The sequence below is a fragment of the Sardina pilchardus genome, chromosome 8, assembly GCF_963854185.1.
Source record: "Sardina pilchardus chromosome 8, fSarPil1.1, whole genome shotgun sequence".
In the NCBI taxonomy this organism is placed as follows: Eukaryota; Metazoa; Chordata; class Actinopteri; order Clupeiformes; family Clupeidae; genus Sardina; species Sardina pilchardus.
The window spans coordinates 220,001-247,720 of NC_085001.1; the positions used below are offsets into that span (position 1 = coordinate 220,001).

At 41.3% G+C, this 27,720-nt stretch overlaps 2 protein-coding genes across 4 annotated transcripts in view; one reads left to right on the forward strand and one right to left on the reverse strand.

The window, feature by feature from the left end:
- Positions 1-2,362, forward strand: part of dgcr6 (DiGeorge syndrome critical region gene 6) — a 5,978-nt gene extending 3,616 nt beyond the window's left edge. The window contains exons 6-8 of one of the 2 annotated variants that reach the window (XR_009940051.1): positions 1,098-1,216; positions 1,336-1,550; positions 1,601-2,362. Coding sequence is in view for 1 of the 2 variants with exons in the window: in XM_062543901.1 (XP_062399885.1) it covers positions 1,098-1,178 (81 nt within the window). In the remaining variant the exon portion in view is untranslated. Of the gene's footprint in view, positions 1-1,097; positions 1,217-1,335 lie in introns of both variants that reach the window. The other variant, XM_062543901.1, reaches the window with a different exon arrangement.
- Positions 2,363-22,432: 20,070 nt separating this feature from the next.
- On the reverse strand, positions 22,433-27,319 carry LOC134088336 (boLa class II histocompatibility antigen, DQB*0101 beta chain-like). Of its 2 annotated transcripts, none has more exons than XR_009939961.1 (6): positions 27,241-27,319; positions 26,717-26,998; positions 24,252-24,533; positions 23,598-23,759; positions 23,372-23,398; positions 22,433-23,187 (listed from the first exon to the last, which is right to left on the reverse strand). XR_009939961.1 is itself a non-coding variant. In XM_062542250.1 (6 exons), exons 1-5 carry the CDS (start codon positions 27,299-27,301, stop codon positions 23,373-23,375), a joined length of 765 nt encoding a protein of 254 aa, XP_062398234.1. In that variant the 5' UTR covers positions 27,302-27,319; the 3' UTR covers positions 22,433-23,187; position 23,372. The 2 variants fall into 2 exon arrangements, 1 of the variants encoding a protein (XP_062398234.1); XM_062542250.1 differs by having other exon boundaries at positions 23,646-23,759.
- Positions 27,320-27,720: the final 401 nt, after the last annotated feature.

Here is a 27,720-nt window from a genome sequence, read left to right on the forward strand (position 1 = left end):
AGGTCACTAACCAATAGGATTCTACATCACCAACAACCCACAGGTCACTAACCAATCAGCTGCTACATCACCAACAACCCACAGGTCATTAGCCAATAGGATTCTACATCACCAACAACCCACAGGTCACTAACCAATCAGCTGCTACATCACCAACAACCCACAGGTCATTAGCCAATAGGATTCTACATCACCAACAACCCACAGGTCACTAACCAATCAGATTCTACATCACCAACAACCCACAGGTCATTAGCCAATAGGATTCTACATCACCAACAACCCACAGGTCATTAACCAATCAGCAATCAGATTCTACATCACCAATAATCCACAGGTCAGCTTCATATCAATAATCCACAGATCAATAACCCACAGGTCAGCTTCATATCAATAATCCACAGGTCCGCTTCATATCAATAACCCACAGATCAATAATCCACAGATCAGCTTCAAATCAATAACCCACAGGTCAGCTTCATATCAATAATCCACATGTCAGCTTCATATCAATAACCCACAGGGCAGCTTCATATCAATAATCCACAGATCAATAACCCACAGATCAGCTGTAATAGCACCAATAAGAATAGATGGGATGTACACATTTAGACCAACACTCAGGACTCTCTGAAGTGCCTCAGATAATTCATTAATCCTGCGCTCTGACCAGATAATTCATTAATCCTGCACTCTGACCAGATAATTCATTAATCCTGCACTCTGACCAGATAATTCATTAATCCTGCACTCTGACCAGATAATTCATTAATCATGCGCTCTGACCAGATAATTCATTAATCCTGCACTCTGACCAGATAATTCATTAATCCTGCGCTCTGACCAGATAATTAATTAATCCTGCACTCTGACCAGGCTCAACAGCAGCAGATAATTCATTAATCCTGCGCTCTGACCAGGCTCAACAGCAGGGGGCGCTAAAGTCACTGCAGTCCTTCAATATCGCCAGCTCTCTCTGAAATGGCACGAGCATCCCAACGGCACCAGTATCTCGGGCGTCATGGAGCAACATTCAGCATCAGACAGGACGTGACGCTCATGAGCGCTCATGTGATGTTCTTTTCCTCTTTCCACAGGAAGTGACCATCCAGATGAACCTGCTGGAGTTGGTCCTGAAGCTCCAACAGAAGGAGACGCAGTCAAGAACTCTTCCTTGAGTATGTAAGCTCTGCCCTGCATACATTATCTCCATTACCTCTGCCCTGAGTACATTACCTGAGTACATTACCTCTGCCCTGAGCATGTCAGCTCTGCCCTGAGTACATTACCTCTGCCCTGTGTACATTACCTGAGTACATTACCTGAGTACATTACCTCTGCCCTGAGTACATTACCTGAGTACATTACCTCTGCCCTGAGCATGGCAGCTCTGCCCTGACAGCTTCCTCTGTGTACATTAGTGGGATTTGATCCATAATGGATGAATGTTTCCACTCGGCCTGTATGATTCTCATATGCGCTCATCTGATTGGTCCAAAGATCCCTCTGTCCTACTGACTCACGGAGGAACAGATCTGATTGGTCCAAAGGTCCCTCTGTCCTATTGACTCACGGAGGAACAGATCTAATTGGTCCAAAGGTCCCTCTGTCCTGCTGACTCACGGAGGAACAGATCTGATTGGTCCAGAGAGCCCTCTGTCCTGCTGACTCACGGAAGAACAGCTGGCAGCACAAAGGACTCCAGAGCGATCTGATTGGTCTCCATGGCGATGGGACTTTTCAAATCGGCTGCTAGACGTCTTCAAAATGGCCTCCATTCCAGCACAGCCTGCTGCTGTCCATCAGTTAGTGTGCAGCGAGGCTCGGCCTCTACACCTGCAGGACTCTGGGAGGTGGACAGGCCTCTTGAGTTGGACAACATTATCACCTTATTTCTTTCTTTCTTTCTGTCTTTCTTTATTGCTTTCTGTCTTTCGTTATCTCCCCCTCTGACTTTCTCACTCTCACTCTCACTCTCACTCACTCACTCTCTCTCTCTCTCTCTCTGAGTTAGACATGATCATCTTCAGTGCTGCAGGGGACTGATTAGCCAGCGCAGCAGGGATGCACCACATCAGTGCTGCTCAGTGTCAGTGCTGCTCAGTGTCAGTTTATTTTGGACCGTTGAAGTGATACAGACACTGTAAAGACTGCTGCAGTAGTTTAAATCTTCTGTTTGTTTCTTGTATGTTTTATGGCCTTTTTTGTTTCCTCTTGAGATGCGTACATAGTGAAATTACCGGATATATTTTTGTTTTGTTGGAAGTATAGTCTTTTCCTCACAGTGTGTTCAAAGTCATTGTAAAAAGGAGCTTAAGATGTCTTTCAGTTATTGTGGCGAATAAACATTAAGGTAAAACTCCTCCTGGGTTTGATAATAAATGAAGGAAACAGTATGAAGTATGAAAGGGGCTCTAAGCGATGCAGAGGGGGTTTTCTTTGCAGCTGGGCTTAATTCATTCTAATGCTTATGATGTATTATTGGCATTATGTACACTACAGGCTACTTGTCTTTGTATATTGCTGTATTTATTTGATTGCAAAACACCACAAATGGTGTACATAATGCAACAATAGTTCTCATATTAATTGCTTATTTGATCTTTTATATTAATTTTGTGGTTAGCTATTGCTTGAACTCAATTCTTGGCCCAGGGAAGAGTTTACATTGTAAAGGCTTAAACCGAGCCAAACCGGGAATATGTTCCCTAGCAACAAGCTCTGCTCACCTGCCATGGCCACAGATCAAGCACCACCTCATTACAGAGAAAGATCCTAACTGCTTCCTATTACAGCAGTTCCTAAGCTCAAGGCTTATCTCAGACCTTTTATTGCTTGTTCAAGTTTTCCCTTCATTAACCTATTTAGTGAAATATAAATTATGGTTTCTGTAACAGTCATGTTCCTCATCTTGTTATAGGCTAGACAACCATCCAACAAAACTGTTGCAGTCAGTTTTGGCAGTTTGAATTTAGGACAAGATCTGTACCATCCCAAGTTGGGATGTTAGGAGTTAGGATGGTTCTGTAATGGCCAAAATCATATTTTAAGGTACAATATATATTTTTTTTCTAAATGCAGGTAGGAAACATGCTTCTGTAATGTGAAGAATTGTACATGCATGCCATCATAAACTGAGATAAGATGGGGTTTCATAAGGAAGTTTCTGTAATGATGACCCATGTGCTTACATCACAGTGAATGAATGTTGCTACGGTTACAAGGTTACTGCGGAATGTTGCGTCCACGCCCTCGTTAACCTCATGGAACACTGAATCTGAATCTGCAGAGCTCTAATTTAAATGTTGACCAAATCACAATATTTGTGTATGAGCAAAGTTCTCGTGCATGAACTAACGCCATCATGTGGCATAAGACAGACTTTAGCTGAGCAACCACGATACTGTTTGTGCTTAGAATCTTTCTCATGCTAGAATACAATAGAATATATACTTTTTTTGATCCCTTGAGGGGAATTCAGTTCTCTGCATTTAACCCAATTTAGCCGAATTAGTGAACACACAGCACACAGTGAACACACAGTTGCTGCGTTTACATGAGAGCTTTAATTCCGAATAAAACCAAGTTAATTCTGAATAAAAGTTAATTCCGCTTTAAAAGAGACCATGTAAACGCTTATTCCGCTTGAAAATGATTATTCGGAATCAAACTTAATTCCGATTTAAGTGGTTGGTTTATTCCGATGTTAAAGCGGAATTAACTCCCCTCCTTGATCATGTAAACCTTTATTCCGATTAAAAGTTTATTCCGTTTGTTTGGCGCATGCTCGTAGAAGGAGGAAGAAGACGCGCATGCTCGTTTCATTGCTAATTCGGCTCCATCTTCTTCCCCCCTTCTCCGACAGTCTTCTCCCCCTCAGCTAGCAAACGTGAAGCTTGACAATATTTTCGAGCTGCCTGTTAAATAGTAGGCCTATTATCAGAATTACTGTGAAACCCGTTTTCATTATGTTATTGTCCATGCTGTAACGTTAACCCGAGATGACAAAAAAGTTGCTAGCCAGCTAAAGTTTGTTTTCTTCCGGTAGGCCTTATTAGGCTACGTTCATGCGCCGCCTGTCCAATCGGAACCCTTCCCGACCCTCAAACGTTCAGCGGAATACAATAAAGCGTAATTAACGTATGTTCCATGTAAACGCCAATTCGGAATTATTATTTCCATGTAAACTTGAAGGAGAATATTTTAATTCCGATCTATTTAATTCTGAATAAACTAATTCAGAATTAAAAACATCATGTAAACGTGGCCAGTGAGGTGAATCACACAACCCAGAGCAGTGAGCTGCCTGCCCAACCAGCGGCGCTCGGGGAGCAGTGAGGGGTTAGCTGCCTTGCTCAAGGGCACTTCAGCCGTGTACTGGTCGGGGATCGAACCGGCAACCCTCAGGATACAAGCCTGAAGCCCTAACCAGTAGGCCACGGCTGCCCCTAGATGCTATGCCCTTTAGCATCCTGGGTGAGCACTCAATGAGAACATACTGTATATTGTGGTCCTCTCCACACTGACTACAGTATCTACTCTGAGTAAACATACTGTGCATTGGGATCCACAACTGTGGAATTTCTGGAATATCATGGAATCTATCTATCCAATTTTCAATTTCAATTTAATTTCGCTTATAGAGCGCCAAAACATTACACATGTCTCATGGCGCTTTACAGAGTGTTAAACATTCAAAGAGAGCCCATGAGTAACTGGGGCAAGGAAAAACTCCCTAGAATTGGAGATACATATAGTAAGATAGTAATCCATTAGTTATTTCGGAAAGTGATGGGTCGCTAGGATGCGTGGGCCAAAGATTCGGGCAGGGAACCACAGCAGGCGATGGTAGGGCAGTCATAGGGATGGCGAAGGCAATGGCGATGGTAGGGCAGTCAGAGGGATGTGACTACAGGTGTGATGAGGGACAGGCACAGAGATGGTTGATGGCTGGTAATGGTTTACCTCACAGGTGAGGTATAGGGGAAAGGGAAGAGAAATAGAGTGTGTTAGTATTACTGTAAGTCATGATGGTTGGTATTAATAAGTATATCAATGGTGATATAAATGATTATACTATAGAGGGTTTACAAAATGCTTTTACACACCTCTTTTTTTTTATCCAGACATGGGAAGTCAGGGAATGTGATCATGTTTGGAGCAAAGTCATAGAACACCAGGGAATTCTGTGCCATATTTTAAATACTTGCCAAAATACATTAGTGCAAATATTTTTACATTGTTTATTCAATGGCCTTTATTCATATTCCACTCTAAACAAGTGAAAGACTCTTGAACGCTACACGGCTGCCCTGAAATGTTGTCTCATTATTGTAGGTCATAGAAATGCAGGGGGTTTTGTCAGGGAAAAGTCATGGAATTTTATATTTGGCTTAGAGTGGAAACCTGCTGATACACAAATATTTTATTCAAACAGTGATTATCATCTTGATATCAAGGGTTTTATTTGGAAATGCTCCTAGACAACACTCAACAGAGTTTAATTTGTGAATTAGTAGTAATCACTGAAAAGTATCATTTTGAAAAAAGGTTGAAACATGTTTTAAATATGGTTTAAATATGTTTACAATGCTAGCATTAGTCCCACATAATGCACTGTATTTATTACTTTTAAAGACATCTTAAGTATTAACAGTGAAGCGCAATTGTGATTCACCTCATTTAAATGTCCAACTATGCACACTGAAAGAGTGAAACAGCAACCTCCTCTGCTCTCCTTCCCTAAATGGCGCTGACACTATTGATAGAGTAGTGATTTAGTGTACTGGGTCAATGAGAGATTCTTTAAAACACTGTGGAATGGCACACTGACGCAGAGAGGAGTTGAACATGTCAGTGAATACAGGGGCTAGTGGATCAGCTCAGTGTCTGAACAGCCAGGGAGAGCTGATCTGGTGTTGGTGGTGAACTAGGCCCCTTCTTGCAGTTGGTCATCTCCTTAAGACTTGTCCAGACTATTCAGTTGGCAGAGATAATATTCCTGTTTATACCTGCCTTTGCTTGTCTAATTGCAGAGCGTAGTTGGTATTTGGCAGACTGTATTCTTCCCCATTGCGACTGTTCAATGCAGAATTCCTTTTCCTGCATTTTGCATTAGTGAACCATGGTTTGCCATTCACAAATGACCTCACGCTTTTGCCTGTGATGCATTCAAATATGTAGTATCTGTTGAACTGGCCATGTATGTGCCTGTTTCCTCCTTTCTTCTCCACAGTGCCAGGCTGTGTGCCAAACCTGACCACGAACACAGAGCTGGAACTACCAGACGTATTTGGAAAGTCCCTTCAATTCTGTTCTTCTTCTCATGAGCAGCCAATGGCAGAGCTCAGATGCTGTGACATATTGTGTTCCCAAGGAGAGTGCCTTGCCCAGAGGTCCGAAGCAGACTAGAGGTCATCGGCCTCATAGCAACACATTTACTAGCCCAGCACCTTAACCACTACTACAGCCCCACTACCCCAATACAGAGGTACCCCAATATAGAGGTCATCGGCCTCATAGCAACACATTTACTAGCCCAGCACCTTAACCACTACTACAGCCCCACTACCCCAATACAGAGGTACCCCAATATAGAGGTCATCGGCCTCATAGCAACACATTTACTAGCCCAGCACCTTAACCACTACTACAGCCCCACTACCCCAATACAGAGGTACCCCAATATAGAGGTCATCGGCCTCATAGCAACACATTTACTAGCCCAGCACCTTAACCACTACTACAGCCCCACTACCCCAATACAGAGGTACCCCAATATAGAGGTCATCGGCCTCATAGCAACACATTTACTAGCCCAGCACCTTAACCACTACTACAGCCCCACTACCCCAATACAGAGGTACCCCAATATAGAGGTCATCGGCCTCATAGCAACACATTTACTAGCCCAGCACCTTAACCACTACTACAGCCCCACTACCCCAATACAGAGGTACCCCAATATAGAGGTCATCGGCCTCATAGCAACACATTTACTAGCCCAGCACCTTAACCACTACTACAGCCCCACTACCCCAATACAGAGGTACCCCAATATAGAGGTCATCGGCCTCATAGCAACACATTTACTAGCCCAGCACCTTAACCACTACTACAGCCCCACTACCCCAATACAGAGGTACCCCAATATAGAGGTCATCTGCCTCATGTCTATATACAGCAGTATGTGCCTGGAGTAGAGTATCAGAGAAACAGTCTACTGCATAAACTGTATATGACAAAAGTGTCTGCTAAATGTAATGTGATGTAATGCAGATGTGCTGTATCCACCCAGCAGTATGACTGCATTGATTCATTAAGCTTTTAAATCAATCACTGTACAAGCAGGAGGGTTTCACTGTACATGTATATGGTTACAAAAAACATTGCAATCTGCTTGAATCATAAACATTAATAAAATATTTATTTATGATTTTATGATTCCACAGGCTTTTTAAAGGGACATCAGAACTTCAAGATGACCGTAGGGAAATCAACCTTTGTCTTAATCTCCACCTTTATGTGAATGTCCCCTGCATTACTGAAATGTGTCCTCTGCATTATTCCCATCTCTTCATGTCCACTTTCATGTGGATGTTAATGTGAACAGGGCAGTGATCAGTGTGATACTGTGGTCAAAATTATTCCAAGACAACTGGTGTGAGACTGCAGCTTTATTCACGATACCGGGAGCATGTTACTCACATGAAAGTCAAAGTAACAAGCCCACACAACTGTGGGTGAAGCCAGTTTTTATACCTTAACACACACATACATATGGAAAATCACCAGATGCTCTTACCAGTGGTCCATTAACCAACTAGCGTTTAACAAAGATAAGAATGTTTACCAGAACCCCTCAACCGAGGCCATGTTTGTGTCAGGGCTTTTACCTGACCCAGGGGTCATCTTAACATTCCTAAGGTAAAGGATGGTAACTAGCTTTCACTATATATGTATGTTATACTCAAACAGTTAATTCAATGAGAAACATATAAAATGTATCCCACAATACACACACACACACACACACACACACACACACGTAAGTCCTCTGCATTACCCCCATTTATTCATCTGCACTTAGTAAAAACCATACATCTCTCCAGAGGGATCTCTTTATATGACCTGATATCACATCAGTGAGTGTCACTGTTTGGCATCCCACCCAACAGTAAAGACAATAGAAGAATATTTTACTGTAATATATCACATTAGTGAGTCTCATGTTTGGCATCGTTTGGCATCTCAAGAGCTCCTCGTCAGCTCTCAGCTGCAGCAAAGCTTCCCAAATTTGGCATTTCACTTGCGCTTGTGATGTGTCACGCTACAAACGCTGTTTAGTGCTAGTCTCAGCACAAAGCCCTTTAGGAACACATAGAAGATAATTCACCATTATGTTTGGTACTCTGTAAGGATCTAATTCCCAGGCTGATGACATTCATTTCAATCATATGTAAACTCTTCATTCCCAGGCTGATGACATTCATTTCAATCAGATGTGGCTCTTGATTAGCTACTAAGTATGGGCCTATTGTGGACCTCCTGTCACATGTTTGTCCAAGGTCCTCAGAAGTTAACTTGGACCAGGAAATGTAACCAAATGTATTGTCATGTCTTGATTGATTTACTGAAGTGGTTTCACTACAACAATGGTCTCAGTTTCACCTACAGTACTCATTAGTGATGCGCGGGTGGGCTTTTTTTTAAACCCGCACCAACCCGACTTTTCAGGAGATCCAAACCGCCCCGCCCAATCCGCAAAAATATGTTCGAATTGTGACCCAAATCCGACCCGACCCGCGGAAAGGAAAAAAACGCACCTATAACGTCTTTCGTAGCCTAATTAGCCTAATTCTCCCACATGAGGACAACAGCGGGTTACAATAATCGGTCATTTTGACAATCTGCGCTCTTCCACACCATTCATAATCTGCAGCCTAGACATAGCTAGTGTTAAATCTCATCTTCATAACAAGTTTCCATTCATATTTCCCCTTGCAACTTCATAGGCTAGCCTATTTTTGCGTGAAACACTGCCAAGCATTTAACAAGCACAGCTGTGTATTCGTGTATGACAGAAGCAAGGTGTTCTCGCATTGTGCACAACCTTCGATATCCCAGATCATTAGGCTCCATGTCCATAAAGTAGCCAATGCGCGATTGACCTTTTTCAGTCAGTCACGCATGGCGCAATTGGGTGCTGAATTTAGGAGAAATTATGTTTTGCGCTCGACCACACCTCCCGTGTAATGCAGGCGCATCGCCACCTATTATGTCGGAAGTTAACAAGTGAGAAATGTGCATTTTTACTTTTTTGACCCGACCCACCCGCAATATTTAGAAAAAACTACTAGGCCTACCCAAATCCGCCCGACCCGCGGGTAATGGGCTGAACCGCGCATCACTAGTACTCATCATGTGATCTCCATTCATGTGACCTCTATCACTGTCTGAACCAATCCCAAACTTTGTAGCCTATATAAGGATAGTCAACCCACCAATCTAGGAGTCACTATAGCCAGGGCTCCCTCACCTTAAGTGTGTAGTCATCTTTCTCTGAGCTGGTAAAGTATGTTTCATTCTCTGTCTGTTTTGTGTCTTAGCCTAAGTCAGGGCTATTCAACTTCAGTACCAAGAGGGCCGAATGGAAAAATCACTGGGTTTTCAGGGGCCGCATAAAATAAGACGCCGCAAAATAATTGTATCCAACAATATTTGATAAAATCAGAGTAAAATTCAGTTAAATTCAATTGAATTTTATACACTGGCATAGAAACTAAGAACATAGCCTATTATCCATATCCATAAAAAAATCTTCTCAGACAGGTGATAGGCTGCCACACAAACTATACAAGTATTTGAAAACACCCAGGCTAACCATATATTTCATACCTGATGTCTGATAGCTGCCATATCATGCATCAGTGGGAAAAATTGCAGTGTTGATTTAACTAGCCTACTTCAAGATAATTAGGCTCATAAGTGTTTCAAACACACACAGTAGCCTACAGCGCCAATCTCTCAAATATACTTAGCATTGAATTGAAAGAAAAAGTAATGCCAGCTCTGCCTCTTTATCTATTTCACGATTTCTTACCGCCAAAGATTCTAAACTTCGAGCCTGCGCAAATCACAAACAGTAACATTCCCACGAGTGGAGTGAAGATGGCTCTGTCTAAAGAAACGTCTAATTGACAACGAGAATCGTTCTTTTACCCTCTGCAACAAGTAGGCCTACGAGACTTTCATGTTTATTGTGCAACGAATCCATCGCTTTAAAGAAGGAATATAAAGTCAAGAGGCAATTCTACAAACCACAGCTCCTTCACTAACTTTCCCGAGGGCTCGGAGGAACGGAGACCGGGTATGATTGTAACATTTTTGATTTGCGCACGCTCGGGGTTAGAATCTTTGGCGGTAAGAAATCGTAATTTAATCAACATCTAATGATAACATTTAAAACTAGTTACACATTTGGAAATGTCAGTTTGTGTAGTGATGTGCTGTGTTCTCTGAGTGAAGATAACTGGAAGAATTAGTCTGGCCAATAGGGGCGGGCCGACAGTGCGCTACTCGCCAGTCATATGAAGTTCTATGCACACCCGTCAAAGCGAGTTCATTCTCATGACGAGACACGCGGGCCACAGGAAATTTGAAGCGGGCCACATCTGGCCCGCGGGCCGCTAGTTGAATAGGCCTGGCCTAAGTATTTCTTGAACCTGTTGAAGTAACTTTCACACTTTGTATTTAGATGTACTTCTGTAATGTATTGGATGACTAGCTTGTACCTGACAAATAAATTGTTATGCTGATCCGCGTAGCCACTATGTATTTACAGCAGGGGTCTCAAACTCAAATGAGCTGGGGGCCACTGTAACCAACATCAACTGGTTGGGGGGCCGCATAGGTTGCCCCCCCCCCCCCCCCCCCCCCCGCCCAAGTCTGTGGTTTACGAAGGTGTAAATACTGTGTGTATAGCCTACGCTACCTATCTAATCAGCATATGATGTTTGGATGACAACTACCTCGAATTATGCACCTCTCAGTAAATACTGAATGTTGAACATATTTGAGCAGTTTTACTTTGCTTTTTTTGTCCTTTCCCCTACATAAGAAATTAACAGCAAAACAGTAAAATGTAAACCAACAACAGTAAACTATGGCTACGCCTACTAGGCTACTAACACAAAGCTTTTGTATACAATGAAGTAGCCTGGTCAAATCAGTGCCTGTCAAGTGACTTTGTAGTTTTTCAGCTGTCTATATGGGGTCCAGGACACTATCATCTCAATTACCACTGGCACCTCCATTTATGTTGGGCAGAGGGTCGAAGCATGGTAGCCGCTTAGAAAACACACTGTCGTTCACTCAAAAGACGCACCTTCACAGACGCACCCAGATCACTGTCAATTACGATCGATCATAATCTCCAAAAGGCAGACATACTTCAGAATCAGATATGTGAATAACAGACCCAAGACCTCATCAAACGTGATTTTTTGTTTCAACATTTGATGTATTTCTGCTTCAGTTTGTGCAAAACTATGGCCTGCATGCATTGCTTCCGCAGCATTACAAACCGCACGTCTCCTGCGTGTAGTTTGTAATGAGGGGGCTAGTTCGTGAAAACGTTGCTTGAATCGAAACACTTGATGTCTAGCAGGTGGAGTCTAGGCTACAAATGAGATTTGTCACCGTACCTCCCGTCTGTTTTACCCCGTGTCGTTTATCGCATAAAAAATACCCTCAAGGGGCGACTTACGCTAGCCTACATTATTATTTTGCCATTCCCTTAGCCCTACATTCAGCAATGCAAGTAACGAACCCATTTTCTACAAGGCACACGTCTTTCTAACATTCACACATCGTATTTTCCAGCGAGATAAATAACTTTGTTCACGACCTGTCCCTCCTGACCTGGGGTGCGTTTCCCGAAAGCATCGTAAGCCTACGATGATCGTAAAGTCCCTCTTACGACCGTCTTAAGGTTTGCCGACTGTTGTGTTTCCCGAAACCATCGTAACTTAAGAGCATCGTGAAAACACTCGTAGATCTACGAGTGTTCCAGAGTTCTCGTTGCTGACTAAGAGCGTCGTAACGCTATGCCTCTGTAGCAGGTGTAATTATGCTTCTCTGAATTTCCCCCACTCGGTCCTACATGTTCTGTGCCACTTTTCAGTTTCCCACGGTAGAGTAGGTAGCAGGGGGTGTGGTATGGGTGTGTCAGGAACTGATTCCCGTGCTTGGGACCCCTTTAACATGTAATGTAGCCCCCTCCCCTGCCTCTTTTGCTACTGTCTTGAGGCAGAGGTACGTGGAGTTTTGCATACAATGCATTATGTATTGTGTTTAGGCTATGTTACTTGCATTATGCACGTTCCACATTAGACTATTTCTGGTGTTGTGTACCTTATACGAGAATATACGAGAATTAACGTTAATCCATGGTTTTATATTAACTCGGTACACAATGCACATGTTACGTGCGTGAGGTTCAAATGCTGCAGTGTCTCAGCGTGGCTGCAGGTGTAGTGGCATAAGCTAGTTAGCTTACCGCCATCCAGTGTGAATTGTATGTAATGTAAATGTGGTTTACCTGTTTGATTGGCAGGAGCTGTGACGCGACTGGCTCGCTCCTTGCCTGATTGTCTTTCTGTTTTGTTTTACATCCAAGGTATGCCATATTTCATTGTATTGTAATTGCGTCAGTGTGTGTTGTTTAAAATATGGCGCGCTCTCTTTTGCTACTGTCCTGAGGCAGAGGAGCTGTGACGCGACTGGCTCGCTCCTTGCCTGATTGTCTTTCTGTTTTGTTTTACATCCAAGCCAAGCCAAGAGCAATAAAGCAACAAACGTTATCCAATTGTGGCGTCCATCATTCAATACACAACGCAGAGTGATCGAGGGAGGGGAGAGACGACCTCTGTTACACCTCAGTGGAGTCACCAGCAGGATATGCTGGGGGATTACAACTAAGATTATAATGATCCAACTTACGTTACCATTCTTTATTGTATTTACTTGTGATGATTCAGATTTTAGCATGCAAAATAGCATTCCTTCAATGGACATAATGATGTTATCAAAACCGGACAAAAATAGCCTACAAACAAGTTAGGAAACGAGACGTCGCCAGAAAAGTTTGCCATTATCTTTTTGTGTAGCCTTTTATTTTTTATTAGGCTTATGAGGTAAAAACAGAGAAAGGAATATGTGGCTATAGTCTGTGCTGCGTCAAAATCTAAGCCCAGCCTATGTTATTTAAGCCTATACATTTCCTCATTTTCTTATCAACCTCTTTATTCAAACGTGACACCTCGAAACATTATTGCACAGCACACCGTGCTCTCACAAGTAGGTTAGCAAAGAACTGGCATGAACGATTAGGAGTAAGCTAGCCGAAGCCTAATATGTTACATATCCTATCTAACAAACATAAAAACGGGGCAACAATCTAATGTTAAATAATAAAAAGTATGTATGCCTGTGTGTGGTATAAGGCCTAGGCTACTTGGAATGCTTACATGCAGATGTCAAAGGTTTTCTATTCTCGTATTGATGTGAATTAATGTATAGATCCGAAGTTCAGATGGTAGGCTTAGCTGTGACGTGCAGTCACCTGACATCACCATCAATCAAATTAGGGGATATTTCAGAACTTTTCTCGTGGACAGCTCCCTTAAGAGCATCGTAAGATCAGAACACGCGCGTTCACGCTACGAGCATGTTCGGGAAACAGTCGGCAAATCCTAACGATCGATCTTAAGATGAATCGTAGAAAACCCTCGTAAGAGTATCTATCCATCGTTATCGGGAAACGCACCCCAGACCTGTCTCCGCTAACTGCGCAGGCCACCTGTTATCAACAGCACACTGCTTCTGCTGCTTCTACACTGGTCTAAACCGATGATCTCATCACTGATCACGCCCATTTAGGAGGCGGAAGTGGGCACCATTTCATTCCATTGAAAACCCCCTCTATGATTCATCTTAGTAACTATACGATCTTTGGGCATTGTCTGCAGCACTCATTCCCAGATTGACACGAAATTACCATGGTTGATTGGTTGCAGCAGTGCTGCACTCCCTCTCCAAATTTCAGAACGTCTCGCCCATTTTGAAAGCCTTTTTCAGAAATGTGAAGTGGGTGGAGTTATGGGGTGAAGTAACTCTTTAAGGTGTTTTTTTTGCTGTTTTTTTCAGCAGGGATATCTGTCTTTCAAACACATGTTATCATGTTGAACTGACATATTTTGCCACAGCAATGAAATGCAATGATATCACGTGCTGTCAACCTTAAGGAATGCTTTTTAGTACTGTGGCACAACATACAGTATCTGTCCTTTAACATTGATGTTGGAACTCCCAGCACATGCTACCTGTATAACACAATGACATTGGAAATTACAGGAATATTTCCTGTGGTGTCACCTGTGTTAACTGTATACAGCTATGTGCCATCTGCCATTACACTTTTTACACATTTCCCTCTTCAGGATGTAAATACACAGTGTCACACACACACACACACACACACGGAAAGTCTTCCCAGAAGAGTTGAAGCTGTTATAGCTGAAAAGGGTGGACCAATGTCATATTAAGCCCTATGGATTAAGACAGCGTTTCTCCACTAGTGGGGCGCAGAGACATGCCAGGTGGGGCGCGAGCTGACGTGAAAAACCGGAGATTTTTTTAAAATCTGTAGCCTATGCCTTCCTTTATTGATAATTACGAGCATGCACCTCCATCTCACAAAACACACACAAACAAGGTAGGCGTAATATAGACTCTTGTATCATTGACCAGATGAAAATGTTAGTCTGTCCTAGAACCATAGTTCGAAAAAAAATGATTGGCGTCGGCATTTTAATTGCAGCGGAAACAAAAAAAACGTTCATGTTCGAGACGAGCGCAGTGAAATTGAAGGATATCTTGGCTATCTGTCCAACGACATAATTGCTGTTTTGCGATTTCGAAGAACAACTGCTTGACAAACGGAAACACACATGTTTTGTCTTGCAAGTGGACAAGGCCACTGACAGCAACAAAGGTGGTTTAGTTATTGCTTATGTCCGCTTTGTTAACTTGACAGCGAGCGAAGATATTCTATTCTGCGAGTATGTCAAAAGTAGGGCCACTGCTGATGAGCTATTCAACATTCTCAACAATTAGTCTACCTGGCAGAACATGACATCAAATGGGAAATGTGAGAGACTTTGCTCGGATGGCGCACAGACGGTAAAATAAATGGTCTGCAGGCCGTGATAAAGAGGGTATAGCGCCCGATGCGCAACGGACGGACTGTTTCATTCAGGGAAGCGCTCATGTCAAGGCCTGACCTGAATAAGATTTTAAACGAGGTTGTGAGATTGGTGAACCTTCATTTATAACACAATGGTAGCATATAGTTGCCCCTTTTTCTTCATTTTTGGAAATCAGCTTTTTTTGAAGCAAGGATGGACACCTTGTCAATAACTGACATTATTGGTCATTGATTTAGATTTTTATTTTCTCTATTTTTGAAGTGATAATCTGTCGTCAAATGTTATTTGTTAGGCCTACTGATGTAGCCTATATTTAGCAACTGACATTATGTCAATACATTTTAAATTTTTGAGCTTGACCTACTACTTTTTTTAGAGCGATGATGGACAGGTGGGGCTCGAGAAAGCCCCCTTGATCAAAGTGGGGAATGAAAGAAAAAGTTTGAGAACCACTGGATTAAGAAAAGGATGTGACTAAAGTTCATATGGGAGTCAAGGCAGGTGACCCAATACTTTTGGCAATGTTGGGTGCTTCTCAAAGTCACGGATTGCTCCTTCCAAGCCACTTTTTCAAGGACGTTACGTCATCAAATCTCGTCAAGCACTGTTCCAAAGTCAAGGATGCTTTCAAATTCTAGCAAGTACTGAGTCCTTCGTTCTGAGAATTTCGGAGAATTTTGGAGGATGCATCGATGGATCCTCGGAGTGAAGAAATAACCCACAATCCTTTGCGTATGAACAATTAGAAATTTTCTGACGGTGCGGTTTAAAAAAAAAGAGAGAGGGAGATGGAAAGTAGATGCAAAGAAGCAGTGCGTGTTAATGTAGGCTAAATATGATTTATCAAGTGTTTTGTTAATGCCATCGTATATTTGCTCAGGCATTTATATCAAGTTATTGTGCATATTCATCATAAATGCATATGTCAATGTGCATGAACAAGTTGCGATAGACTTGTTATTAATTCATCTCAGAACTTTGCCCAATACGAACTTTGTAGAAGTTTAACATTACCGTTGCTGTTGCCAATTACCGGTCTAACTTTCCATTGACACTAACATAATTATAAACTACGGATTGTGATATGTGAAGACCAAGTTGAATGTGGAAATACTGTAGGCTACTCCAAAAAGTTTATTTAGAGGAAAGGGCAGCCGCAGTTGTCGGAACTCCTGTAAAAGCAGCACAATTTCCACGGTTCTAATTAAGCGCGCAGCCGGAACCGTGCACAATTGACGTGCACTTCCACACTCGCTAGACGGTTCCATTGCATGTTCTCTTGACGGCTGGAGAGGGTACTGGGAAGGTGTGTAGCCTTGTCTCTCTAGCACTCGACTTGAAAGAAAGCATTCTATCAAGGACGAGCTCTTGACTTTGAGAAACACCCATAGTGTATACACAGTATTTAAATATATACGGTATGTATGTATTATGTATGTATAGTATTTGTTGAAATGGCCAGGTATGTGTCTATTTCCTCCTTTCTTCTCCGCAGTGCCAGGCTGTTTGCCAAACCTGACCACAAACACAGAGCTGGAACTACCAGACTTATTTGGAAAGTCCCTTCAATTCTGTTCTCCTTCTCATGAGCAGCCAATGGCAGAGCTCAGATGCTGTTACATATTGTGTTCCCAAGGAGAGGCCTTCATTTCCATAACATGCTTGTGATGAAAAACAATGTTCTTGCTTGTTACAATCAAAATACAGTTAACATTTGTGGTGACTGCATTTGGGCAGCTGTGGTGTACTGGTTAGCGCATCGGGCTTGTAACCGGAGGGTTGCCGGTTCGATCCCCGACCAGTCCACCACGGCTGAAGTGCCCTTGAGCAAGGCACCTAACCCCTCACTGCTCCCCGAGCGCCGCTGGTTGGGCAGGCAGCTCACTGCTCTGGGTTGTGTGATTCACCTCACTGCGTGTTCACTGTGTGCTGTGTGTTCACTAATTCGGTTAAATTGGGTTAAATACAGAGAACTAAATTTCCCTCACGGGATCAAAAAAGTATATATTCTATTATTTTTTTTATGATAGTATTGTAAAGTTAGGTAATTTTGGGATTAGGGCCACAGTGTACTGCATATGGGCTGTATTCACATTGATTCATTAAGCTTTTCACTCTACAGGCAGGAGGGTTTCACTGTATGGTTACTGTAAGAAATACAAATGCTTGAATCATAAATGAATAACATGTTTATAAATATTGATTTAATGTTGATTCCACAGGCTTTGGACATCAGAGCTTCAAGTTCAAGCAGAAGAGACAACATCCTTTCTCTTCATCTCCACCTTCATGTGGATGTTAATGTGAACAGGGCAGTGAGTGATCAGTGTGATACACACACACACTCACACACACACACACACACACACAGGAATTTGCCCTTTTTGTTTCTATAACTTGATATTACATCAGTGAGTCTCACTATTTGGCATCACACTCTAAAGTAGACGCTCCACAAGCGCAGTTTGGCGTCAGGCTCAGCACGAAGCTCTTCAACAAAAGATGGAAGATAATTCACTAAATGAAGATAATTCACCAAAAGAAGATAATTCACCAAAAGAAGATAATTCACTAAATGAAGATAATTCACTAAATGAAGATAATTCACCAAAAGAAGATAATTCACTAAATGAAGATAATTCACTAAATGAAGATAATTCACCAAAAGAAGATAATTCACTAAAAGAAGATAATTCACCAAAAGAAGATCATTCACTAAAGGAAGATAATTCACCAAAAGAAGATAATTCACCAAATGAAGATAATTCACCAAATGAAGACAATTCACCAAAAGAAGATAATTCACCAAATGAAGACAATTCACCAAAAGAAGATAATTCACCAAAAGAAGATAATTCACCAAAGGAAGATAATTCACCAAATGAAGACGATTCACCAAATGAAGACGATTCACCAAATGAAGACAATTCACCAAATGAAGATAAGTCACCAAATGAAGATAATTCACTAAAGGAAGATAATTCACTAAAGGAAGATAATTCACTAAAGGAAGATAATTCACCAAATGAAGATAATTCACCAAAAGAAGACAATTCACCAAAGGAAGATAATTCACTAAAGGAAGATAATTCACCAAATGAAGATAATTCACCAAATGAAGATAATTCACCAAAAGAAGACAATTCACTAAAGGAAGATAATTCACTAAAGGAAGATAATTCACCAAATGAAGACAATTCACCAAATGAAGACAATTCACTAATGGAAGATAATGCACATGGTCATTACATTAGTACTACGCTGTCACAAGGTCTTCACATATTTCAAGAGATAAAACTCTAGTACCCTTTTTTAACTACTAACCTTTATAGTTCTGATGATGAAACAACAATGTATTCATCTGTTAGAACTAGACAACATAGAAGTTGAAAATGTTCAGAAGTTTGAAGTATTTGTTGAATAGAATAACCATAGCCCACTCAGGAGACAATGAGTGGTCCACATGTACCAGTTTGATTGTGGAGGTTAGAAAGCACTCAGTTTATTGATGGATATTAATCTCATACTTGTTGGAGGAAGAAGAGGAGGTATCTTTAGTTTATCATTTGTAATCACACATCAAAAGCAGGCTGGTGACTAGACTTGACCTGACATGAACCACAGCAGACGGGGAACTCGACACTTCCTCATACTGCATCACAACGTATAGGCTTACATAGCGCTTGTTTCAATCCAGAAACCATATGTTTAATTCCAGTAGAACCCGATCAGAACAGTCCAGAGCTAAACAAAGCTGTTTACAGCGTTGCATTCACTTTCACTTGCATTACCGAAGCACTATATTTGATATCACAACATCCTAAACCATCAACTGTGACATGTTACCTCAGTGGCCTTTACTGACAAAGCAAACATTTGAAAAGCTGCATCAGAATGAGAACACAGAACAACACTGAGCATTGCATCCCCTCGAGCACTGGTAGTTGATAAAGCAGTCTGGTAGTGGATCATCAGTGGAGCATCACCACACGCCATCAATAATGGACGCCATCTTGAATAAAGAACCTGAGACGTCAAACATCTGCTGTAATTGCTGGAAGGAGTGAAGGCCATTGTCACCATATCATGACCAGATCATGTACGAACATATCATGAGCACAATGTGGTGGGGACAGGAAGCTGGTTTCATTCTCATTGAGCTCAAAGCAATTCAAACCAGCGAATAGGCTAACTAAAATAAAAGCATGCCAATCTCTTGGTATGGTGAAGGGTATGTGAAGATGTGGGGTCATTTTAATTCCAAAGGCCCAAGGGGACTTCATCAGGGTGGATAGTGTCCTGGATCCATGAAATAACTGGCATTTAAAAAATGAAACAAATTAAAATCTGCTAACCTCAATGGGAATTTTAACACATAGGGTTAACATAGCCGTTCCAATACTTATGACCCCAGGGGCCGGTTGCACAAAGCACCTTTAAGTTAAGGTTTTCCCTTAAAATCTGACTTAAGGCCCCCTTAAGATAAGATCGGTTGCACAAACACCCTTAAGTATTTTCCTTAACATTTTCCCTTAGGTATTTAAAGGGATAATCCGGAGTGAAATGCACTTTAGATCAATTTTTCGGACTATTGGGAGTACATACGTTGAGTTGACACCAAAATCATGTCATTCGGATGTATTTTGAGAATGTTCGAGTTCACCATTTTTAGCCAAAACTCGTTAGCCTGGAAGTGACCGGGGCAAGTCCTTTCGCCGCCACAAAACGCTATTTTTATACCTCTTCTACTGTTCCAACCAACACTACACTTACGTGGTAGTGAGTAGCGTTTTGTAGCGGCGAAAGGACTTGCCCCGGTCACTTCCAGGCTAACGAGTTTTGGCTAAAAACGGTGAACTCGAACATTCTCAAAATACATCCGAATGACATGATTTTGGTGTCAACTCAACGTATGTACTCCCAATAGTCCGAAAAATTGATCTAAAGTGCATTTCACTCCGGATTATCCCTTTAAGCTCTGTTCTAGAATCTTTGGCGCAAACTAACAAATAAACAATCTCCGTGGAAACTGTAGAATTTTCGTGCCAGAAAACCGCTTTCAATGCAGTAAATCACTTAACGGAGTTCCTTACCTAAGGATACCACTTAAGAAATTTTGTGCAACGCCCTTAAATAAATTCCTTACCTAAGGAGAAATTAAGCCTTAAGGTTGATGCTTAAGGAACAAAACTTTAGGTGCTTTGTGCAACCGGCCCCTGTATTTTAAGGAAAACATTTATTTATTCACAAAGAAAATTGGTGTCCTTAAAGGTTCAATACCTTTGGAGGGGACTGTAGTTGTCTAAGATGTCTAGGATAATTTTAGAGAAAAAACGCAAAACACAACTTCTGACATGTAGGGAGAATAGGCAATAGGATGTGGAGGAGAAATACCTTTATATAAGTTTTTCTCGATTGGGTTGCCACATTTCTAAAACAATGACAATTCTGTTTTTTTCCCAATTCTATATCATCTCATCTCTTCTGCTCATTATTGAAGCAGTTTCTCCCCATTTTGAACAAACAGCAATGCTTTTGAGCATCCATGCAACTGATTGTGCCATGTTTACATAAGCAAATGCTTTTAATAATGTTGTTTTTTCCCCAGTCACATATTTATATACTTGGCAGGTAAAATGTCAATTACCATGTAAAAAATGTGCATCTTAAAGGGATATTCCGCCATTTTTGGAAATACGCTCATTTTCCACCTCCCCTCGAGCAAAACAATCGATATTTACCTTGTTCCCGTTCATCCAGCCATTCTGTGAGTCTGGCGATACAACTTTTAGCTTCAGCCTAGCATAGATCATTGAATCGGATTAGACCATTAGCTTCTCGCCTGCTAGCTTCATGTTTAAAAGTGACTAAGATTTCTGGTAATTTTCTCATTTAAAACGTGTCTCCTCTCAAGTTAGAAAGTGCAATAAGACCAACTGAAAATGAAACCTGGCGTTTTTCTAGGCTGATTTGACATGGAACTACACTCTCATCTGGCGTAATAATCAAGGCAACTTGCACACTACTGGCACTACTACTGCTTGTTGTCTATGGGTACTATTTTCAGATGCTGCGTACGATATCACTACGCCTATGGTACGTTTGCAAGTTGCCTCGATTCTTACGCCAGATGAGAGTGTAGTTCCATGTCAAATCAGCCTAGAAAAACGCCAGGTTTCATTTTCAGTTGGTCTTATTGCACTTTCTAACTTGAGAGGAGACACGTTTTAAATGGGAAAATTACCAGAAATCTTAGTCACTTTTAAACATGAAGCTAGCAGGCGAGAAGCTAATGGTCTAATCCGATTCAATGATCTATGCTAGGCTGAAGCTAAAAGTTGTATCGCCAGACTCACAGAATGGCTGGATGAACGAGAACAAGGTAAATATCGATTGTTTTGCTCGAGGGGAGGTGGAAAATGAGCGTATTTCCAAAAATGGCGGAATATCCCTTTAAAGAGGACATACACTGAACAAGACTGTTGAACACTGAAACTTGCCATTTTATTTACTGTTTTGAGTAGCTACTCAAATGTGCTTACAGAGTAGACTGTCATATTGATCTGTCATCTTGATTGCATTGATCGTGTCGTTGGCATAAATATTTGCTTAAGATGCCTACTTCTGCAGGGCGATATCCAATCACAGCAGATCAGGTTGACCCAGTCTAACCAGTTGTTGATTTAGCACAGCTGACTCCATGGCTTGGGCTGAGAGCACCAGAGAGCACATGATGCATTCCATATATATACTGTACCATATTTGGTCTAGTCAGCTGTAAGTTCCTGGGCCAAAGGCCCACTGTATTAATATTGACTTAAACATCCATACCATAATAGCTGCAGGGACGGTGTTCTGAGCAAAGGGAGTGATTTATGACAAACCTGCACCTTCTATAGGCCAGTGGGTGAGAGTAATGGCCCATAATCAACACCATTCTTATTCTACTGACACAAATGGGCTCCATTTATAGATTTTAATTATACAGCACTATTGCATAATTCATAGCAGATTAATTAGTGGGCCGCCAGTCTATGGGTCAGGGACCCCCAGAGATCTCTCAGAACAACTGTTCTATACATCTATTCCAGATGTTAATTTAATAGAAAATGTACAACTTATTAGGTAAAAATAAAAAAAGCAAAAATATTAGGGAGCAAAGGCATGGTGACAGCCTGTTTATTTGGATGTTGAAACTCAAAACAACGTAAATCTCAACCAGTATGATTTGCTTAAACCAATTTTGAAACAAATACAATTTAAGTTCACAAAGATGAATAGAGGCCTTTTGGTATTTCTGAAACTAGCTCTACAACCTCCGATAACTTCCCTTAGACATTCATAAAAAACAATCAGGATAAAGCAAAGCATAGTTATACAGTGGTTTGATAACACCTATCTAACAGAAGAGAAAACAATTCTGAACAACAGTTCACAATGTCAGGAGAATATAACTGCAGTCACTAACATCGTCCTGCAGAGGGCGCTAAGTCACACTAATGAAATTGGACAGATTCTACAAACGCTCCAGTGAACCAGTACAGAGAGGAAACGCATTTCTATAAATCTTGAGATCTCGATTACCTTCAGTGTATCCATACAGGACTTCTACATGACTAGACATCACGCATTTCTATAAATCTTGATTTCTCAATTACCATCAGTGTAGGCCTATCCATACTGGACATGTATAAACATGACTAGAAATAAATATTAAAGCTCCCTAATGTCTTCCTCTCAAAACAATTTTATATATTGAACAGGGATATGTGTAATTTAGGTATCTATGATACGTTTGGAAAAAAAGACAGTGAAACACAGCCAGCAATCTTTACAAGAACAAAAAGTGTCTCCAGTACTGATTTGATTTCTTGACAGATCTCTTGATTACATCTCAGTTCAGTGCATTGTGATAGTCCTGTAAAAAATAACCAAAGGATACAATAGTTTGTTATGTATTAACTATATTCATTACAATTATCATTTCTAAATCTAGGCTACAAAACTCAAAAATAGTCAGCCCTAATAAACAGAAAGGGGGGGGGGGGCATTATAGACTCCAAACTGTTAAATAAAAGTGTATGAATGTGTCATGTACTTACTCTAGTTATTCGGTACCAAGATCCGCCCTGTTAGAAAAACAAACTTAAAGTTAAAATCATAAAATTATAAAAACACACTTCACTTGAACACTTGGTGAGAAGAAATCTGTAAGGAGGTCCAGTTCACCAGTATTGTTTGTACCCCAGTAACCACCATATGAACTTGCACACTTGTCTGTATGTTGTTAATGTCTAAGGTCACACTGATAGCATATAATATACATACTGTATGTGCTGGATGTTTGCTGTTTAGCTGGTGTTGCTCATAACAGACCTCTGGCTTTGGTCTTGTAGTAGATGAATCCAGCCGCAGTGACGACGAGGCCCAACACCAGACCAGCTGCCCCGATGGCGATCTTGTTCCTCTCCGGCTCAGGCATGGCGGAGTCTGGGAAATGTCACGTCATACATGAGGTCACATAATCATACAGGCATTTATCACCTGAGTCTGAATGTAGAGACACTGGTGCAAAAGAGCCTTTCAGCCCTTTGGAAGCAGCTTATAGATGAGTAGAATCACCTGAATAAAACACTGAAAAGCATGCTGCAACTATAGGATTTAATCAAATCAAATCAGGCTGACCCAGCAGTCCACAGCTGGCCGTAAAACTACTAGTGCCAGGGCTAATGCTATCCAGTGTTCTCACCCCAGACCAACTCAGCTGTAATTATAGGATTTAAAACTACTGTATAGTGTGTAGTGCCAGGGCTAATGCTATCTGTGCCTTAGATCATTAACTACAGCAGATACAGCATGAGACAACTGAACCAGAGGAGATCCAGTGTTCTCACCCCAGATCAACTCAGCTGTAATTATAGGATTTAAAACTACTGTATACTAGTGTGTAGTGCCAGGGCTAATGCTATCCAGTGTTCTCACCCCAGACCAACTCCTTGGGGTCCTTCAGGCTAGCGTGCTCCACCACACAGGAGATCTTCTCTCCAGATTTGGGGGTGAACTGCAGGTGGGAGTGGATCTGGTAGTACCAGTCTCCATCCGCCAGCTCCTCACTGGATACCACATCACCGGTCACCTCCTGGTCATCTCTGTTCCAGGTCAGTTTGATCATCTTTGGGTAGAAGCTGTACGCACTGCAGACCAGCATGGCAGGATGGCCACCACTGGAGGCCTTCCCCAACCTCAGCTTCACAATGGGCTCAACTGCAACACAGAGATGACAGCATTATCTGCATTATGTCTGTGAACTAATAGGAAACAGGCGCGTAGGAACGTAGTAAGCATTGGGGGGGACAAGAACGAGGTCTGTCGCGCGCGCAGAGCGCGCGCCGAATTTTTTTTATATTAATAAATAAAGGGGGGCGAATTATACGTCACATAAGAGATAAAAACCTTTTGCTGAAGTTTTAATGGCCCTCTGTAAGATGCCGCTTTGAAAATATGTATTTCAGTCTTTTTCCTATTTTTGGAACTGGGAAGAACATCTGCACATAGGCCATTCAGAACACATTTCTTCCCTGAAAACGTAAACTGACTCCCCCAATGCTTCCCTTTACATGGTTGCATAAACGTTGCTTAGATGAAAGTTTCTTCTTCTTGACTTTTCATATGCCATCTAAGTAAATTTTATGTCAGCTGACAGATGGACGCGCGTTTTGGGCACAATGAATGGGTTTGCCCTTAGTTTAAATGGAGACGCATGAGAGTGCGCTGTGGCTATTGTTACCTGTATGCAGCCAGCTCAACAAAGTTACGTGGTTAGAAGATTCCTGTATGCTGCATTGCCGTGACCATTTCCTTGTGGATTTTTCTCATTGGAATACAGCTAACGAACGCGAAAGCTGAGATTGCGTTGCACATCATGTTGGAACGACTACTCAACAAACTGTGAGATAAACATTGTTTTTCGTGTCTGGGAGATCTCGTTGTCGTTTTGGACTGTCGGACTCTTATGTTTATTGTTTGGACTTATGGACACTGAACTTTGAGGGGATGTTTGTTTGTGCATTATGAAGCTTTGTGTTAATTAGTATGTGTCGGGCCTTCACCTCGGCGCGTAAGTTGCGCGCTAGGTGGCCACGAACGAACTAATTGCTTAATTTGTGACAAGATAGCCTACAGTGTGTAGCCTATTCATCTTTCATTTGTGTTTTTTCATTTGTTAGATTATTGCATGTTTGACGTAGCCTAGTAGTTTGTAAACAGGCATTCTGCCCGTTTATCTTAAGTCAACCGAGGCCTTCGGTTTCTCATATCCGCCCATAACCTTATGCTATGTGCGTCGTGACAGTGTGTAGATTATAATAAGAGGCAAATTGTTACACATTTCATTTTAAAAGCATATAATAGGATGAACAAAGTGTATGGACTTGCTAAATCCAGGTAACCAGATAATTAGGCTATATGTGCACGTCCGATTTCGCAAGTAATGCCTACATTTAAAAATCGATAGCCGTCTGTAAGACTAACTTATTTAGGCCAGACTACTGTATTCACCCACAATAGGCTATCCTCTTAACTATTTCGAAAAGAATGAAAGAAGGCCGTAGACTAAATATTTGGACTGCGAGAGTTGCAGCTTTCAGACACTCAAGGTGAGGAAGTGCTCCATGCTGCATTATTGAGACGGGCTTCGTTTCGGGAAACATTCTTAAAACACAATGTGAAAGACCTCCGATGCGCACCGATAGCTATAGTTATGGGGCCGTAACTCAGGAGGATATAATTGAGCTAAGTAATCAACAACATCTGTACTTTACAGCGTTTTTCTTTCGGGAGGGGGTCCAACATTGGGGGTGTCCCGACCCCCCCGACCCCCGCGGTTCCTACGCGCCTGATAGGAAATGTAATTATTTGTGGTCTTATAATGTTAACCACATGTGCAGGTGAACTCAGAAAATCATAATATTGTGGAAAAGTCCACTGAGCTGCCCAGACTGGGAGGTTAACTCAGGAAACCATTGCTGGTGTTCTGATGTAATTAGGTGATTAAAGCTCTTTCAGGTCAACATTACAGTTTAAAATAATACAGCATCTATTGTAATTGATAATATAAATCTAAAAATGTATTTTGTACATTGATGACAAGTCATTTTGTGTGAAAAGATAGAAATTATGTAAAAACATTAAACAACTTTTCTGCAATGTAACAAAGAACTCTTCAGGGAAGAAATATTTGACTAGAATGAATGCTAGAATTACAGTATGCTACATTTAGACATAGATGAACTTTATAAAACAATATATATACATATATATTTCATGTTTGTATATTTCATGTTTAACTCAGTCTGGTAAGCATGGTTTATCTTAACTCAGTAGCTTATAGTTCATACAGTATTATATACATATTTAATGTGCTTATATTTATGTGTGATCATACTCACCTTTCTTTGTCAGTATGTTATTGATGTCACTCTGGACATTGCTCCTGCAGTATCTCTCCTTCTCACCCTTCATCTGTGCCATGTAGGCCGTTTGATTGTTAATATACTCTGCTTGAAACACTCCAAATGGAGTGTATCCTACAAACTTCCCCACCGTACTGTTGAACCGTAATAATTCCGCCTTGTTATACCAATGAGACTGGATGTACTCCAGATCTTTCAGGTCCCAGGAGCTGAATGGACACTGATCCACTATATACAGATAATATCCATTTGATCCATCTGCAAATGAAAGCTTCATTATACAGTGGATTGGTCTCATTACATATTTCACGAATATGCCTAAATCACATTAAAATGAATGCAAAGAAGCCTTATTAAAAAAATGAATGCCATGGACACAGTGATGCTAGATGCTACTATCAAGGATATCCTGAGGGTGAGACGCAACAACACAAATTAAACCTGTTGTGAAAAGTGCTGAAATGTGAATGTGCACAACAGAGATACTGTACATTACTTACCCACTCCCAAAAGAGTGGTGAGGACGACCACCACAGCAATGATGTGTTGCGCTGCAGACATTCTGTCAACTCTGAAGGAGCAATGAGGAAGATAGTAAGAGAAACTGGCTATTGAAAGAGACACATGTTGAAATGGACCAATCAGTGTTCAGAATGCACACTGTCAGTAGTTTCTATGTAGAACTTGATTTGAATAGGATGAAATACATGGACTAACAGTCTCCAATTAAAGTAGTTAGAAGTATAATGCCATTAAATATTAGAATGATGTCCCATTCCTGAGGCAAGACAAAGCAAGGCTGCTTAATTTATGTAGTGCACTTCTAACCAAGGCATATCAATGTGCATTACACAGACAACAATAGTAAATCAGTAAATCATAACATTTGAAATATAGTAAAAGTAATAATATAAGTAATATAATACATATAAATAAGAATGATAGAAGAAAGAATAATGTAGTTAAGATACTGTACATCT

What these genes read in the sequence shown, in the direction of transcription:
- LOC134088336 (XM_062542250.1), bottom strand. Translation starts at nt 27,301, where the DNA reads ATGTCTGCAGCGCAACACATCATTGCTGTGGTGGTCGTCCTCACCACT. An exon ending in CACCACTCTTTTGGGAGTGG is followed by an intron (nt 26,999 to 27,240) that starts GTAAGTAATGTA and finishes TTTCATTTGCAG; the next exon opens with ATGGATCAAATGGATATTAT. An exon ending in CCCCAAGGAGTTGGTCTGGG is followed by an intron (nt 23,760 to 24,251) that starts GTGAGAACACTG and finishes GACATTTCCCAG; the next exon opens with ACTCCGCCATGCCTGAGCCG.